Source organism: Somniosus microcephalus, chromosome 30, assembly GCF_052327205.1.
Source record: "Somniosus microcephalus isolate GS21.2 chromosome 30, FLI_Smic_1.0, whole genome shotgun sequence".
In the NCBI taxonomy this organism is placed as follows: domain Eukaryota; kingdom Metazoa; phylum Chordata; class Chondrichthyes; order Squaliformes; family Somniosidae; genus Somniosus; species Somniosus microcephalus.
Window position 1 is genome coordinate 41,086,222 of NC_141016.1, and position 14,306 is coordinate 41,100,527.

Sequence of the window (14,306 nt, forward strand, 5' to 3'; positions counted from 1 at the left end):
AAATGATTTACTCAGCTCCTGTCTTATACACACACACACTAACTTGCTCAATGGGCCGTTATTAAGACAAAGAATGAATAAACAAACAGCCAATTCAGAAGTCAATCTTACAGCACACTATCAAACGTCATTCTAGATTAGACTGTGCTCAAAGCAGCAAAGCTGTGTTCAAGAGCATTCGACAAGTATGTTTATGGTATGTCAACAAATGGGAGCTTTAAACAATGCATGATAATGGCAGATCCCTAGACAGAAAACGCCACTCTACAAAAACAGGTATGTCATAGGCTGGAAAAACTCAGCAGGCCAGGCAACATCCGTGGAGAGAGAAAGAGAGTCAACGTTTCAAAACGAATACCTCTTAATGTCTCTTCACTTCTCTTTTGTTCGCTCAAACCCGGCCTTTTAATCTATTTCATTTCCTGTGCTTTTCCAGTCTTGACAAAGGGTTTGACCCAAAACGTTGACTCTAATTTCTCTCCACGGATGTTGCCTGGCCTGCTGAGTGTTTCCAGCATTTTCTGTTGTTATTTCGGATTTCCAGCATCTACAGTATTTTGCTATCGTACGTATACCATAGGCTGGTTTAACAATATTCAGCCAGGGAGCCTTAAAATGTTTAGCATTAGAGGACATGTAATATTAGAGTCAGAGTTTAAGTGCAAGGAGGATTTCTGTACTGGTGTAGGTGGCAGAGTCTCAGACTGTGTTTTATAACTAGTCAGCCCCGAATGGGGATCCCAACAGGAAATAAAATAAAGGAACCAGTAAACAAAGACAGCGACTGACTAGACATTTCCTGTCAATGCAATTCATTTTTTTCTGGTGCCACCAAGTGGAGACACGATCCTCGATCTTTCACCTTAGAAAATAAGGTTTATATTGATGGCGCTCAGCTAGAATCTGTCCAGGTTGACTCAATAAATTGTATGGGATCGGTTAGCAGATTCAGTATACTGTACACCACCAGTGGGAAAGAGAAAATCAGAAACAATTCTAGGAATTGAAATAAACATGGGTTAAATGAGTTTTTTCTATAATGCATCAGTACAAATATACAAAGTAAACCTAGTAACAAGATTGGAAAGATAGCAAAATACTGCAGTTGCTGGAAATCCAAAATAACAACAGAAAATGCTGGAAAAACTCAGCAGGCCAGGCAACATCCGTGGAGAGAGAAAGAGAGTCAACGTTTCAGGTCGAAACCCTTCGTCAAGACAACCCTTTGCCAAGACAAAGGGTTTTGACTTGAAACGTTGACTCTATTTCTCTCTCCACGGATGTTGCCTGGCCTGCTGAGTTTTTCCAGCATTTTCTGTTATTTTTAACAAGATTGGAAATACGTGCACACACCATTACTGGGTTGCCACAAGGAGTCAAATTTGGGCAATGACAGAGAATGGGGAGCAGTTCACCAGCACAGCCCCTGCTATAGGAGATGTCCTAGGGGGGGGTGTTTGCTAGTGCTCTGGGGGAGGGTTTAAACTAAAATGGCAGGGGGTTGGGAACCTGAGCGGGGAGACAGAGGAGAGGGAAACAAGGATAAAAGCAAAAGACAGGAAGGAGAAAAACAAAAGTGGCAGACAGAGAAATCAAGGATTTAAATCAAACATGGCCACAGTAAATAATAATTCTAATACAGGAAACTTTGTGATATCCGGCACCGACGGGACCAGCGTGTTGCCAATCTATCAAAACTGCCGGACATACAAAGTTAATGTTGAAGCATACGGAGGTTTTCATCTCCGTATCTGACAACAAACACTGTTGCTATAGCTACAGACCTTGCAGTGGCTGATTGGGGAAAAAAAGAGATCTAAAAAAACTTACAGAAAACGGCTCCTGATTTTTGCCGTTAGATCAAGTATTCCGGACATACAACCTCCGGATAAACCAAAGTTTCCTGTAGGTCTAAGAGCATTAAAAAAAACAAGCCTGAAGGCTTTGTGTCTTAATGCGAGGAGCATTCGGAATAAGGTGGATGAATTAGCTGCGCAAATAGAGGTAAACGAATATGATATGATTGGGATTACGGAAACATGGCTCCAGGGTGGCCAAGGCTGGGAACTCAACATCCAGGGGTATTCAATATTCAGGAAAGATAGGCAAAAAGGAAGTGGAGGTGGGGTAGCATTGCTGGTTAAAGAGGGGATTAACACAATTGTAAGGAAGGATATTAGCTCTGATGTGGAATCTGTATGGGTAGAACGGAGAAATACCATGGGGCAGAAAACGTTAGTGGGAGTGGTATATAGACCTCCAAACAGTAATGTGGAGGTCGGGGATGGCATTAAAAGGGAAATTAGAGAAGCGTGCAATAAGGGCACAGCAGTCATCATGGGTGACTTTAATCTACATATAGATTGGGCTATCCAAATTAGTAACAATACTGTGGAGGAGGAATTCCTGGAGTGTATGCGGGATGGTTTCCTGGACTAATATGTCGAGGAACCAACCAGAGATCAGGCCATCTTAGACTGGGTATTATGTAATGAGAAAGGATTAATTAGCAATCTTGTTGTGCGAGGCCCCTTGGGTCGGAGCGATCATATGAGATGGAGAGTGAAGTAGTTGACTCAGAGACTAGGGTCCTGAATTTAAATAAAGGAAGCTACGATGGTATGAGGAGTGAGTTGAGTAGGATTGATTGGGGAATGTCACTCAAAGGGTTGACGGTGGATAGGCAATGGCAAACATTCAAAGATCGCATGTATGAACTACAGAATTTCTTCATCCCAGTTTGGCATAAAAATAAATCAAAAAGGTGACTCAACCGTGGCTAACAAGGGAAATTAGGGACAGCATAAGATCCAAGGAGAGGACATATAAATTGGCCAGAAAAAGCAGTAAACTTGAGGATTGGGAGCAGTTTAGGATTCAACAAAAGAGAACAAAGGGATTAATTAAGAGGGGGGAAATAGAGTACGAGAGTAAGCTGGCAGGGAACATAAAAACTGACTGTAAAAGCTTTTATAGATATGTGAAGAGAAAAAGATTGGTGAAGTCAAGCGTAGGTCCCTTGCATTCAGAATCAGGGGAATTTATAATGGGGAACAAAGAAATGGCAGACCAATACATACTTTGGTTCTGTCTTCACAAAGGAGGACACAAATAACCTCCCAGAGATGTCGGGGAACATAGGGTCTAATGAAAGGGAGGAACTGATAGAAATCAGTATTTGTAGGGAAATGGTGTTAGGGAAATTGACGGGATTGAAGGCCGATAAATCCCATGGGCCTGATAATCGACATCCTAAGGTACTTAAGGAAGTGGCCCTAGAAATAGTAGATGCATTGCTGGTCATCTTCCAAAATTCGATAGATTTTGGAACAGTACCCATGGATTGGAGGGTAGCTAATGTTACTCCACTATTCAAAAAAGGTGGTAGAGAGAAAACGGGGAATTATAGACCGGTAAGCCTGACATCGGTAGTGAGGAAAATGCTAGAGTCCATTATAAAAGATGTAATAGCAGAGCACTTGGAAAACAGTGACCGGATCAGACAAAGTCAACATGGATTTACAAAAGATAAATCGTGCTTGACTAATCTACTGGAATTTTTTGAGGATGTAACTGGTAAAATAGATAAGGGAGAACCAGTGGATGTGGTGGATTTGGACTTTCAGAAGGCTTTCGATAAGGTCCCGCATAAGAGATTAGCGTGTAAAGTTAAAGCACATGGGATTGGGGGCAAGGCACTGACTTGGATAGAGAACTGGTTGGCAGACAGAAAGCAAAGAGTTGGAATAAACGGCTCTTTTTCTGAGTGGCTGGCAGTGACTAGTGGGGTACCGCAGGGATCGGTCCTTGAACCCCAGCTATTCACAATATATATTAATGATCTGGACGAGGGAACTAGATGTAATATCTCTAAGTTTACAGATGACACAAAGCTGGGTGGGGCGTGTGTGCTGTGAGGAGGATGCCGAGAAACTCCAGTATAATTTGGACAGGTTGGGTGATTGGGCAGAAGCATGGCAGATGCAATATAACGTGGATAAATGCGAGGTTATCCACTTTGGTGTCAAAAACAGGAAGGCAAATTATCTGAATGGCAATAGATTGGGAGAAGGGGAAGTGCAACGAGACCTGGGCGTCCTTGTGCACCAGTCGCTGAAGGTAAGCATGCAGGTGCAGCAGGCGGTTAAGAAGGCAAATGGTATGTTGGCCTTCGTAGCGAGAGGGTTTGAGTACAGGAACAAGGATGTCTTGCTGCAGTTGTACAGGGCCTTGGTGAGACCACATCTTGAGTATTGTGTGCAGTTTTGGTCGCCTTATCGCAGGAAGGATGTTCTTGCCATGGAAGGAGTGCAGCGAAGATTCACCAGGCTGATACCTGGGATGGCAGGAATGACGTATGAGGAGAGATTGGGTCGATTGGGCTTATATTCACTGGAGTTTAGAAGAATGAGAGGGGATCTCATTGACATTTATAAAATTCTAACAGGACTAGACAAACTAGATGCAGGAAGGATGTTCCCGATGGTCGGGGAGTCCAGAACCAGGGGTCACAGTCTAAGGATAAGGGGTAAGCCATTTAGGACAGAGATGAGGAGGAATTTCTTCACCCAGAGAGTGGTGAACCTGTGGAACACTCTACCAAAGAAGGCAGTAGAGGCCAATTCATTAAATATATTCAAGAAGGAGTTAGATGTATTTCTTAAGGCTAAAGGGATCAAGGGATATGGGGAGAAGGCAGGGACAGGGTACTGAATTTGGATGATCAGCCATGATCTCATTGAATGGTGGAGCAGGCTCGAGGGGCCGAATGGCCTACTCCTGCTCCTATCTGCTATGTTTCTATGTCTGGTTGCGTAGAAACATGGTTACTGCTAGACCACGTGCAATTAACCACAAGGGCTAAAGTTTAAATTGGAGATTGTGGGACAGGACAGAATACTCAAACCAACAATTTACCATTCTGATCACAAGATTAAGAATTCCTGCCACAAACTGGAGTACTTGAGTTTTTTTTTTTTTTTAAATCGGACGTGGAATACAGTAAAAAGCAGATTAATAGTGTGCAGTCCATCAAATAACTGGCATATTCAAATCCTGAAACTCCATTGGTGACTTGCTTTCACTCCCAGCCTTCATTCGAAGGATGAACGGTCTCTAAATTGTCAGCTTGTCCGACATCCGGTTCTGGATGAGCAGAAATTTTCTCCAATTAAATATAGAGAAGACCGAAGCCATTGTTTTCGGTCCCCGCCACAAACTCCGTTCCCTAGCGGCTGACTCCATCCCTCTCCCTAACATCTCTCTGAGGCTGAACCACACTGTTCGCAACCTTGGTGTCATAACATATCCGCAGCATGACTGAGACCGCCTATTTCCACCTACATAACATCACCCGTCATCCGCTGCCGAAACCCTCATCCATGCCTTTGTTACCTCGAGACTTGACTATTCCAACGCACTCCTGGCTGGTCTCCCACATTCTACTCTCCGTAAACTTGAGGTGATCCAAAACTCTGCTGCCTGTGTCCTAACTCACACCAAGTCCCGTTCACCCATCTCCCCTGTGCTCGCTGACCTACGTTAGCTCCCGGTTAAGCAACGCCTCGATTTCAAAATTCTCATCCTTGTTTTCAAATCCCTCCATGGCCTCGCCCCTCCCTATCTCTGTAATCTCCTTCAGCCCCACAACACACCCCACGATGTCTGCGCTCCTCTAATTCTGCCCTCTTGAGCATCCTCAACCATTGCAGGTCGTGCCTTCTGTTGCGTAGACCCTAAGCGCTGGAATTCCCTGCCTAAGCCTCTCCGCCTCGCTACCTCCCTTAAGACGCTCCTTAAAACCTACCTCTTTGATCAAGCTTTGTGTCACCTGGCCTAATTTCTCCTTATGTGACTCAGTGACAAATTTTTTGTCTTTTAATACTCCTGTGAAGCGCCTCGAGACATTTTACTACATTAAAAGGCGCTATATAAATACAAGTTGCTGTTGTTGAATGTAGCAACATACAGTCCATCACTTCACACTGAAATTCCAACAGGCCTGTTCTCATAACTTATGTAGACAAACCTGGCACTAGGATCTGGAATCTTCAATTTCCCTTTTCTGGAGAGATAGGCTTCAAGTTGTTGCCTTCGACATTCTGTTTCACAAAGAAAGATTACAAGTCAAAATCATACCGCATCATTTAAATTAAACTCAAAAATGCTTTGAACTCGTTCTGTAGAAGGTTACATGTGACTAGCTGGAGTTTGTTCAAAGATACTCTACCATTAAAGTCCCAAATTAGTTCACAGAAAGCAAAAAACCAAATTGTCAAGAAAGAGAAGGTACAATCTTTTACCTGCGCCTTACTTTGGATTTACTCCAGCATGCAGAATCTCTGCTCCCTTCCATGCAAGGGTAGGCACATTTATTTCTCCCTCTTCTATGATAATCCCATAACTGTTTTGAAAATTTAGCAGAAATTAAGTGGCACTTAATTATATCCTCTAACAAATGCAGCACAAGTTTCTCCAATATGATGTTACAGGAAACTTTTTTTTATCCGGCACGGACGGGACCGATGTGGTGCCGGTTCATCAAAAATTCCGGATAACCGAACGCTATTAAAAGATAGGGAGAGCTGACAGCTCCGTATAAAGCGACAAACCCTGTTGCTTAGCAACAAGTGTAGAACAATGGCCACACGTTCCAAGCATCTCTGTAGCTTAGCAACAGCTGCAGCCACACCCTTGCACAGCAACAGATGGAGGAAGGCACGTACAATATGAAGTAAAACCTACTCCTGAATTTTGCCGGTTAACCGAGATTTCCGGTTATTTAGGTGCCGGTAAATCGAAAGTTTCCTGTATCACATTAATGAAGTGCATTAATAATCCCATCGAATGCTGGGATACATACAAAACTTACCACTTTTCATATGGCAAGCCCAATCTCAGTTGTGATTTTAAAAGAATATCTTACTAAATAGAGTAAAGTATGGACAAGCAATCACTAGAGACCGGGGGTGGCGGAGGCGGAGTGGAAAGAGAACGGGACAGCTGTCTTACCAAACCTACACCATCCATTTCGTAATAGGCCATGGTGGAAGAGGTTTTGTCTGATGGAGTGGCAAAGCATGTAACAGAAAGCACAATTTTAAACATCTACCACTCCCCCACAGCTGCCAAAACCATTATTCACACTTTTTGTTGCCAATAGACTATTTCTTCAAAGTCCTGCTTGCTCGCCTCCCAATCACCAACCTTTCTGGAATGTCGCGCCTGCACCTTTAACAGACTAAGTTGTGCACCTATTGCTCCCATCCTTGTTGATGCACCCGTCTCCTCATTGAATTCCATTCGCAATTCCTCAGATAATGAAGCAGTCTGTGCCCACAGACAGGAAGGCCTGGACAACATTCAGGCTTGGGCTAAGTGGCTAGTAACATTTGCACTACACAAGTGCCAGGCAATGACCATCTCCAACAAGAGAGAATCTAACCACCTCGCTAGAACATTCAATAGCATTACCATAAGATATAGGAGCAGGAGTAGGCTATTCAGCCCTTCGAGCCTGCTCCATCATTCAATAATATCACAGCTAACCTTCTACCTCAACTCTACCTTCCCGCACTATCCCCATATTCCTCGAGTCCCTTAATATCCAAAAAATCTATCGATCTCTGTCTTGAATATACTCAACGACTGAGCATCCACAGCCCTCTGGGGGTAGAGAATTCCAAAGATTCACCACCCTCTGAGTGAAGAAACTTCTCACCTCAGTCCTAAATGGCCGACCCCTATCCTGAGACTGTGACCCCCTAGTTCTAGATTCCTCAGCCAGGGGAAACATCCTCCCTGCATCTACCCGGTCAAGCCCTCTATGAATTTTCTATGCTTCAATGAGATCACCTCTCATTCTTCTGAACTCTGGGGAATATAGGCCTAGTCTATTCAATCTCACCTCATAGGACAATCCCTCCATCCCAGGAATCAGTCTAGTGAACCTTTGCACTCCCTCCAAGGCAACTATATCCTTTCTTAGGTAAGGAGGCCAAAACTGTACACAGTACTCCAGGTGTGGTCTCACCAAGGCCCGATACAACTGTAGTAAGACTTCCCTCCTCTTATACTCCAATTCCTTTGCACAGGTACAACCCCGGTAATCCGGCACCCTCAGGGCCAGGCCGGACCACTGAAAATTCCAAACCACTGAAGGTGTCGAAAGTCACCACAAACACCGCCACCACCTGCTCCTCCTCTTCCTGCTGCTGCCCTCCCTGTGTCGCCGCCGACCCCGGGCGGCTCGGGCTCCATCGCTCCGCTGAGCCGTCGGTGATGCTGCGCAGTCCTGGCGCTGATCCTGACCCGGTGGTGGTCCCGGGACCCGAACCGTACCCATCCCAGGGAGGGAATGTGACAGCAGGACCTTCCTCGTGCCGGACCACTGAAGGTGCCGGACCATCGGGTGCCGGATTACCGGTGCACTACCTGTAATAAAGACCATCAACATTTGCTTTCCTAATTGCTTGCTGTACCTGCATGTTACCTTTCTATGATTTGTGCGCAAGGACACCCAGGTCCCTCTGAATACCAACATTTCCCAATCTCACCATTTAAAAAATATTCTGCTTTTCTATTTTTCATGCCCAAGTGGATAACTTCACATTTCTCCACATTATATTCCATCTGCCATGTTCTTGCCCACTCCCTTATCCTGTCTATATCCCTTTTCAGCCTCTTTGCATCCTCCTCACAACTTACTTTCCGACCTAACTTTGTATAGTCAGCAAATTTGGATACATTACACTCGGTCCCCTCATCCAAGTCATGAATATAGGTTGTAAATAGTGGAGGCCCAAGCACTGATCCTTGCAGTACTCCACGAGTTACAGCCTGCCAACCCAAAAATGACCCTGTTTATTCCTACTCTCTTCTGTCCGTTAACCAATCCTGAATCCATGCTAATATATTACCCCAACCCCATGAGCCCTAATTTTGTGTAATAACCTCATGTGGCACCTTATCGAATGCTTTTTGAAAATCCAAATACACTACATCCACTGGTTCCACCTTATCTACCCTGCTAGTTACAACCTCAAAAAACTGATTTGTCAAACACTATTTCCCTTTCATAAATCCATGTCGACTCTGCCTAATCATATAATTTTCTAAGTGCCCTGGTACCACACCCCCAATAATAGATTCTAGCATTTTCCCCAACAACTGATGTCAGGCTAACTGGTCTATAGTTCCCCGTTTTCTCTCTCCCTCCTTTCTTGGTATGTTGGCCTTCGTAGCGAGAGGGTTTGAGTACAGGAACAAGGATGTCTTGCTGCAGTTGTACAGGGCCTTGGTGAGACCACATCTTGAGTATTGTGTGCAGTTTTGGTCGCCTTATCTCAGGAAGGATGTTCTTGCCATGGAGGGAGTGAAACGAAGATTCACCAGGCTGATACCTGGGATGACAGGAATGACGTACGAGGAGAGATTGGGTCGATTGGGCTTGTACTCGCTGGAGTTTAGAAGAATGAGAGGGGATCGCATTGAAACTTATAAAATTCTAACAGGACTCGACAGACTAGATGCAGGAAGGATGTTCCCAATGGCGGGGGAGTCCAGAACCAGGGGTCTCAGTCTAAGGATAAGGGGTAAGCCATTTAGGACAGAGATGAGGAGGAATTTCTTCACCCAGAGAGTGGTGAACCTGTGGAATTCTCTACCACAGAAGGCAGTTGAGGCCAATTCATTAAATATATTCAAGAAGGAGTTAGATAAATTTCTTACGGCTAAAGGGATCAAGGGATATGGGGAGAAGGCAGGGACAGGAAACTCTCGTTTAAACGGCACCTAAATATCCGGAATTCTCTATTAACTGGCAAAATTCATACTCCGAAAACACCTCAATAACCAGAAATGTTGCCGAGTCCGAGTCTCCCGCGGTGGCCGAGTTAGTCAGTGGGGGTAGTTCTCCAAACTGCCACTACTCGGCTTCTTGGCGCTGTCGGAAGTCCGAACACCTCAATAACAGGAATCTGACTCTTTGTTTGTTAAAAATAGCCTCGGTAGATAACCCTCTCCGTTATCAGGAATTTTTAATCAACCGGCACCATCCCGGTCCCGTCGGTGCCGGATACCAGAGAGTTTCCTGTACTAAGTTTGGATGATCAGCCATGATCTCATTGAATGGCGGAGTAGGCTCGAGGGGCCGAATGGCCTACTCCTGCTCCTATCTTCTATGTTTCTTGAATAGCAGGGTTATGTTTGCTATCTTCCAATCCATGGGCACCGTTCTCAAATCTAGGGAATTTTGGAAGATCAAAAACCAATGTATCCATAATCTCTATAGCCACCTTTTAAAACCCTAGGATGTAGGCCATCAGGTCCAGGAGATGTCGACTTTTAGTCCCATTAATTTCTCCAGCACGATTTCTTTACTAATTCTAATTTATTTAACTTCCTCACTCATTAATCCCTTGGTTCTCCACTATTTCCGGAATTTTGTGTCTGTATCTGTCTTCACAATAGAAAAGTATTTGTTTAATGTCTCTATTTCCTTATTCTCCATTATAATTTCTCCTGTCTCTGCCTCTAAGGGACCCACATTTACTTTCACTAATCTTTTCCTTTTTACATACCTATAGAAACTTTTACAAATCTGTTTTTACGTTTCTTGCTAGTGTACCATCGTAGAATCGCCCAACATCATCCTGGGGGTCACCATTGACCAGAAACTTAACTGGACCAGCCACATAAATACTGTGGCTACAAGAGCAGGTCAGAGATTGGGTATTCTTGGTGAGCAACTCACCTCCTGACTCCCCCAAGCCATTCCACCACCTACACACACAAGTCAGGAGTGTGATGGAATACTCTCCACTTGCCAGGATTACTCTCCACTTGCCAGGATGAGTGCAGCTCCAACAACACAAGAAGCTTGACACCATCCAGGGCAAAGCAGCCCACTTGATTGGCACCCCATCCACCACCTTAAACATTCACTCCCTGCCCCAGCGGCGCACTGCGGCTAATGTGTACCATCTACAAGATGCACTGCAGCAACTCGCCAAGACTTCTTCGACAGCACCTCCCAAATCCACGACCTCTTCCACCTAGAAGGACAAGGGCAGCAGGCGCATGTGAACACCACCACCTCCAAGTTCCCCTCCAAGTCACACACCAACCTGACTTGGAAATATTTCACCCATCCTTCATCGTCGCTGGGTCAGAATCCTTGGACTCCCTCCCTAACATCACTGTGGGAGTACCTTCACCACACGGACTACAGTGGTTCAAGGCGGCAACTCACCACCACCTTCTATGGGGCAATTAGAGATGGGCAATAAATGCTGGCTTTGCCAGCGACGCCCACATCCCATGAATGAATTTAAAAAAAACACAGGACTACATGCTAAGATCCTAGTGATGACAGTGGCAAAGTTACACATTACATGATTAGGGTGGCTGCTCCAGGCACAAGAATTGCAGACAAAATTTTGAAATGCAGTTAGCGGAAAACAGTCCTACTCAGGCCTTTTTCCGGTACATCGATGATTGTATCGGTGCCGTTTCCTGCTCTCGCGCTGAACTAGATAAGTTCATTCACTTTACTTCCAATTTCCACCCTTCCCTCACATGGCCCATCTCAGACTCTTCCCTTCCCTTCCTCGACTTCTCCGTCTCCATTTCTGGCGACCGGCTTTCGACAAACATCCACTACAAGCCCACTGACTCCCACAGCTACCTGAACTACATTTCCTCCCACCTCGCTTCCTGTAAGGACTCTATTCCATTCTCCCAGTTTCTCAATCTCCGCCGCGTCTGTTCTGACGATGCCACCTTCCATACCAGTGCTTCCGACATGTCTTCCTTTTTCCTCAACCGAGGATTCCCCTCGACTGTGGTTGACACGGCCCTTGACCGTGTCCGTTCCAGTTCCCGCACTTCTGCTCTCTCTCCTCTTCCCCTCCCTGAACCATGATAGGGTTCCCTTTATCCTCACCTTTCACCCCACCAGCCTCCACATTCAACGTATCATCCTCCGCCATCTCCAACGTGATCCCACCACCAAACACATCTTCCCGTCCCCTCCCCTTTCAGCATTCCGAAGGGACCGCTCCCTCCACAACACCCTGGTCCACTCCTCAATCACCCCTAACAGCCCTTCTCCTGGCACTTCCTGTGCAAGCGCAGGAGATGCAACACATGCCCTTTTACCTCCTCCCTTCCCACTGTCCAGGGCCCCAAACACCCCTTCCAGGTGAAACAGCGATTTACTTGTACTTCTTGCAATTTAATATACTGTATTCGCTGCTCACGATGCGGTCTCCTCTACATTGGGGAGACCAAATGCAGATTGGGCGACCGCTTTGCGGAACACCTCTTCAGTCCGTAAGGGTGACCCTGAGCTTCCGGTCACCTGTCACTTTAATTCTCCGCTTCACTCCCACTCTGATCTCTCTGTCCTCGGCCTATTACACTGTTCCAATGAAGGTCAACGCAAGCTCGAGGAACAGCACCTCATCTTTCGATTGGGCACTTTACAGTCTGCCGGACTCAACATCGAGTTCAACAATTTCAGATAATTATCCCTGCCCTCATTTTTCATGCTGTATGATTTTGCCATTCCCATTTGCAACATTTTATCTTTCCTGCCTCTTACACAGATGTTCTTCAATTCCTTCCTCCCCTCCTCCCCCAATCTGTTACATTTCCAGCTTTTTCCAGTTCTGATGAAGGGTCCCAGACCTGAAACGTTAACCCTGTTTCTCTCTCCACGGATGCTGCCTGGCCTGCTGAGTATTTCCAGCATTTTCTGTTATGATAGCGGAAAACACAGCTGCCCTCTTTGTACAGGGTGTACATGCAAACATCCGATGTTTTTAGATGTTGCTCTTGCATCAGCTGAGGTAGCAACTGAAAGCGCTGGATTAAAAGAGAGAGCGAGCGGTGGTCCAGGCACCACATTGTTATGTTAAAGACAGGGTCTCTCACTCTGCCGGTCTTCCTGCTGCCGCGGTGTAAATCCACTTGTGATGCCCGCGGGCAGCAGCGATTGCGGAGAGCGGGGCCACACTCGCCGCCCGGCTCCTGCTGGCTACAGTGAGAGCGGCCCCGACCAGGAAATGTCAAACTAGCGAGTAACAGGCAACTAACCCGCAGCACCAGTGGGTCCAGTGAGTTTATAACAGCAGTGTGCAGGGAGGCAGCGAGCCCAGGTCGGGCACCGAGTCCCCGGCACAGCAGCGCACCAAACCCGGCCGGGCCTCGGGAGCCGGGCCTCGGGCTGTCCACGGCCGGGGAGCCGGGCCTCGGACTGTGCCCCTCACTGTCTGTCTGACAGGGGCCGGGTTCTGTTGGGCTGTCACCGGGCGCGCACTCTCTCTCCCTCCCGCCGCCTTACCGGACTCGGCGATGCGGCTGCGAGCGGGGCCCTCCCGCCAATCCGCCGCCATCCTGACGGCCAGTGCCCGCCAACCGCCGCCGCCTTCAAACCCAACCGCCGCCGCGCCTGATTGGGCGGCGCCCACCTGACGTAATTCAAAATACAGTAACCTTTTCCCCGCCCCCTCGCTCTTGCTCTGGGTCCTGGGAAATAAGAAATAACAACAGAAAATGCTGGAAAAATTCAGCAGGCCAGGCAACATCCGTGGAGAGAAATTGGAGTCAACGTTTCGTGTCTAACACTTTTTCAAAACTGCAAAGGAAATGAAATAGATGGAAAGGCAGGGCTGGGAGAGAACAAAAGAAGTGAAGAGACATTAAGAGGTATTCAAATCGAGACGAGATGGTGATAGGACTAGTGGAGACAAAAGACGGCTCTAGATTAGGTGTGAAATGTTCTGGCAGAATGGGAGACAGCTGCCATGTGGGAGGGAGAAAAAAAAAGGAAAGGGGGGGAGGGAAAAACCAAAACAAAGGGGTGGATAAAAAATATTAAGTAATAATGTAATAGGGGCCGAGGTTATGATCTGAAATTGTTGAACTCGATATTGAGTCCGGAAGGCTGCAACGTGCCTAATCGGAAGATGAGGTGCTGTTCCTCGAGTTTACGTTGAGCTTCCGTGGAACAATGCAAGAGTCCAAGGATGGTGAGGTCCGAGTGGGAATGGAGCGGTGAATTAAAATGACAGGCGACCAGAAACTCGGGGTCACCCTTACGGACTGAACGGAGGTGTTCAGCAAAGCGGTCACCCAATCTGCGTTTGGTCTCCCCAATGTCTAGGGCCTGGGGCTGGCTTCAGGCTAGGGCCACTGGTGCTCCCCCAGGCTTACACTACTCACACTTTCTCAGCAAGAGAAAGACTTGCATTTACACAGCGCCCTTCACGCCCACCAGACCCCGATGGTGGGGGAGTCCAGAA

The 14,306-nt window shown here is 46.5% G+C and overlaps 1 protein-coding gene across 1 annotated transcript in view; it reads right to left on the minus strand.

Moving 5' to 3' along the window:
- The window catches only part of ckap2l (cytoskeleton associated protein 2-like), a 28,280-nt gene extending 14,805 nt beyond the window's left edge, over nt 1-13,475 (minus strand). Inside the window, exons 1-2 of the mRNA XM_085971365.1 lie at nt 13,346-13,475; nt 6,029-6,101 (exon numbers count right to left, since the gene is read on the minus strand). Of these exons, the coding sequence (XP_085827491.1) occupies nt 6,029-6,101; nt 13,346-13,397 (125 nt within the window). The 5' untranslated portion in view covers nt 13,398-13,475. The remainder of the gene's footprint in view (nt 1-6,028; nt 6,102-13,345) is intronic.
- Nucleotides 13,476-14,306: the final 831 nt, after the last annotated feature.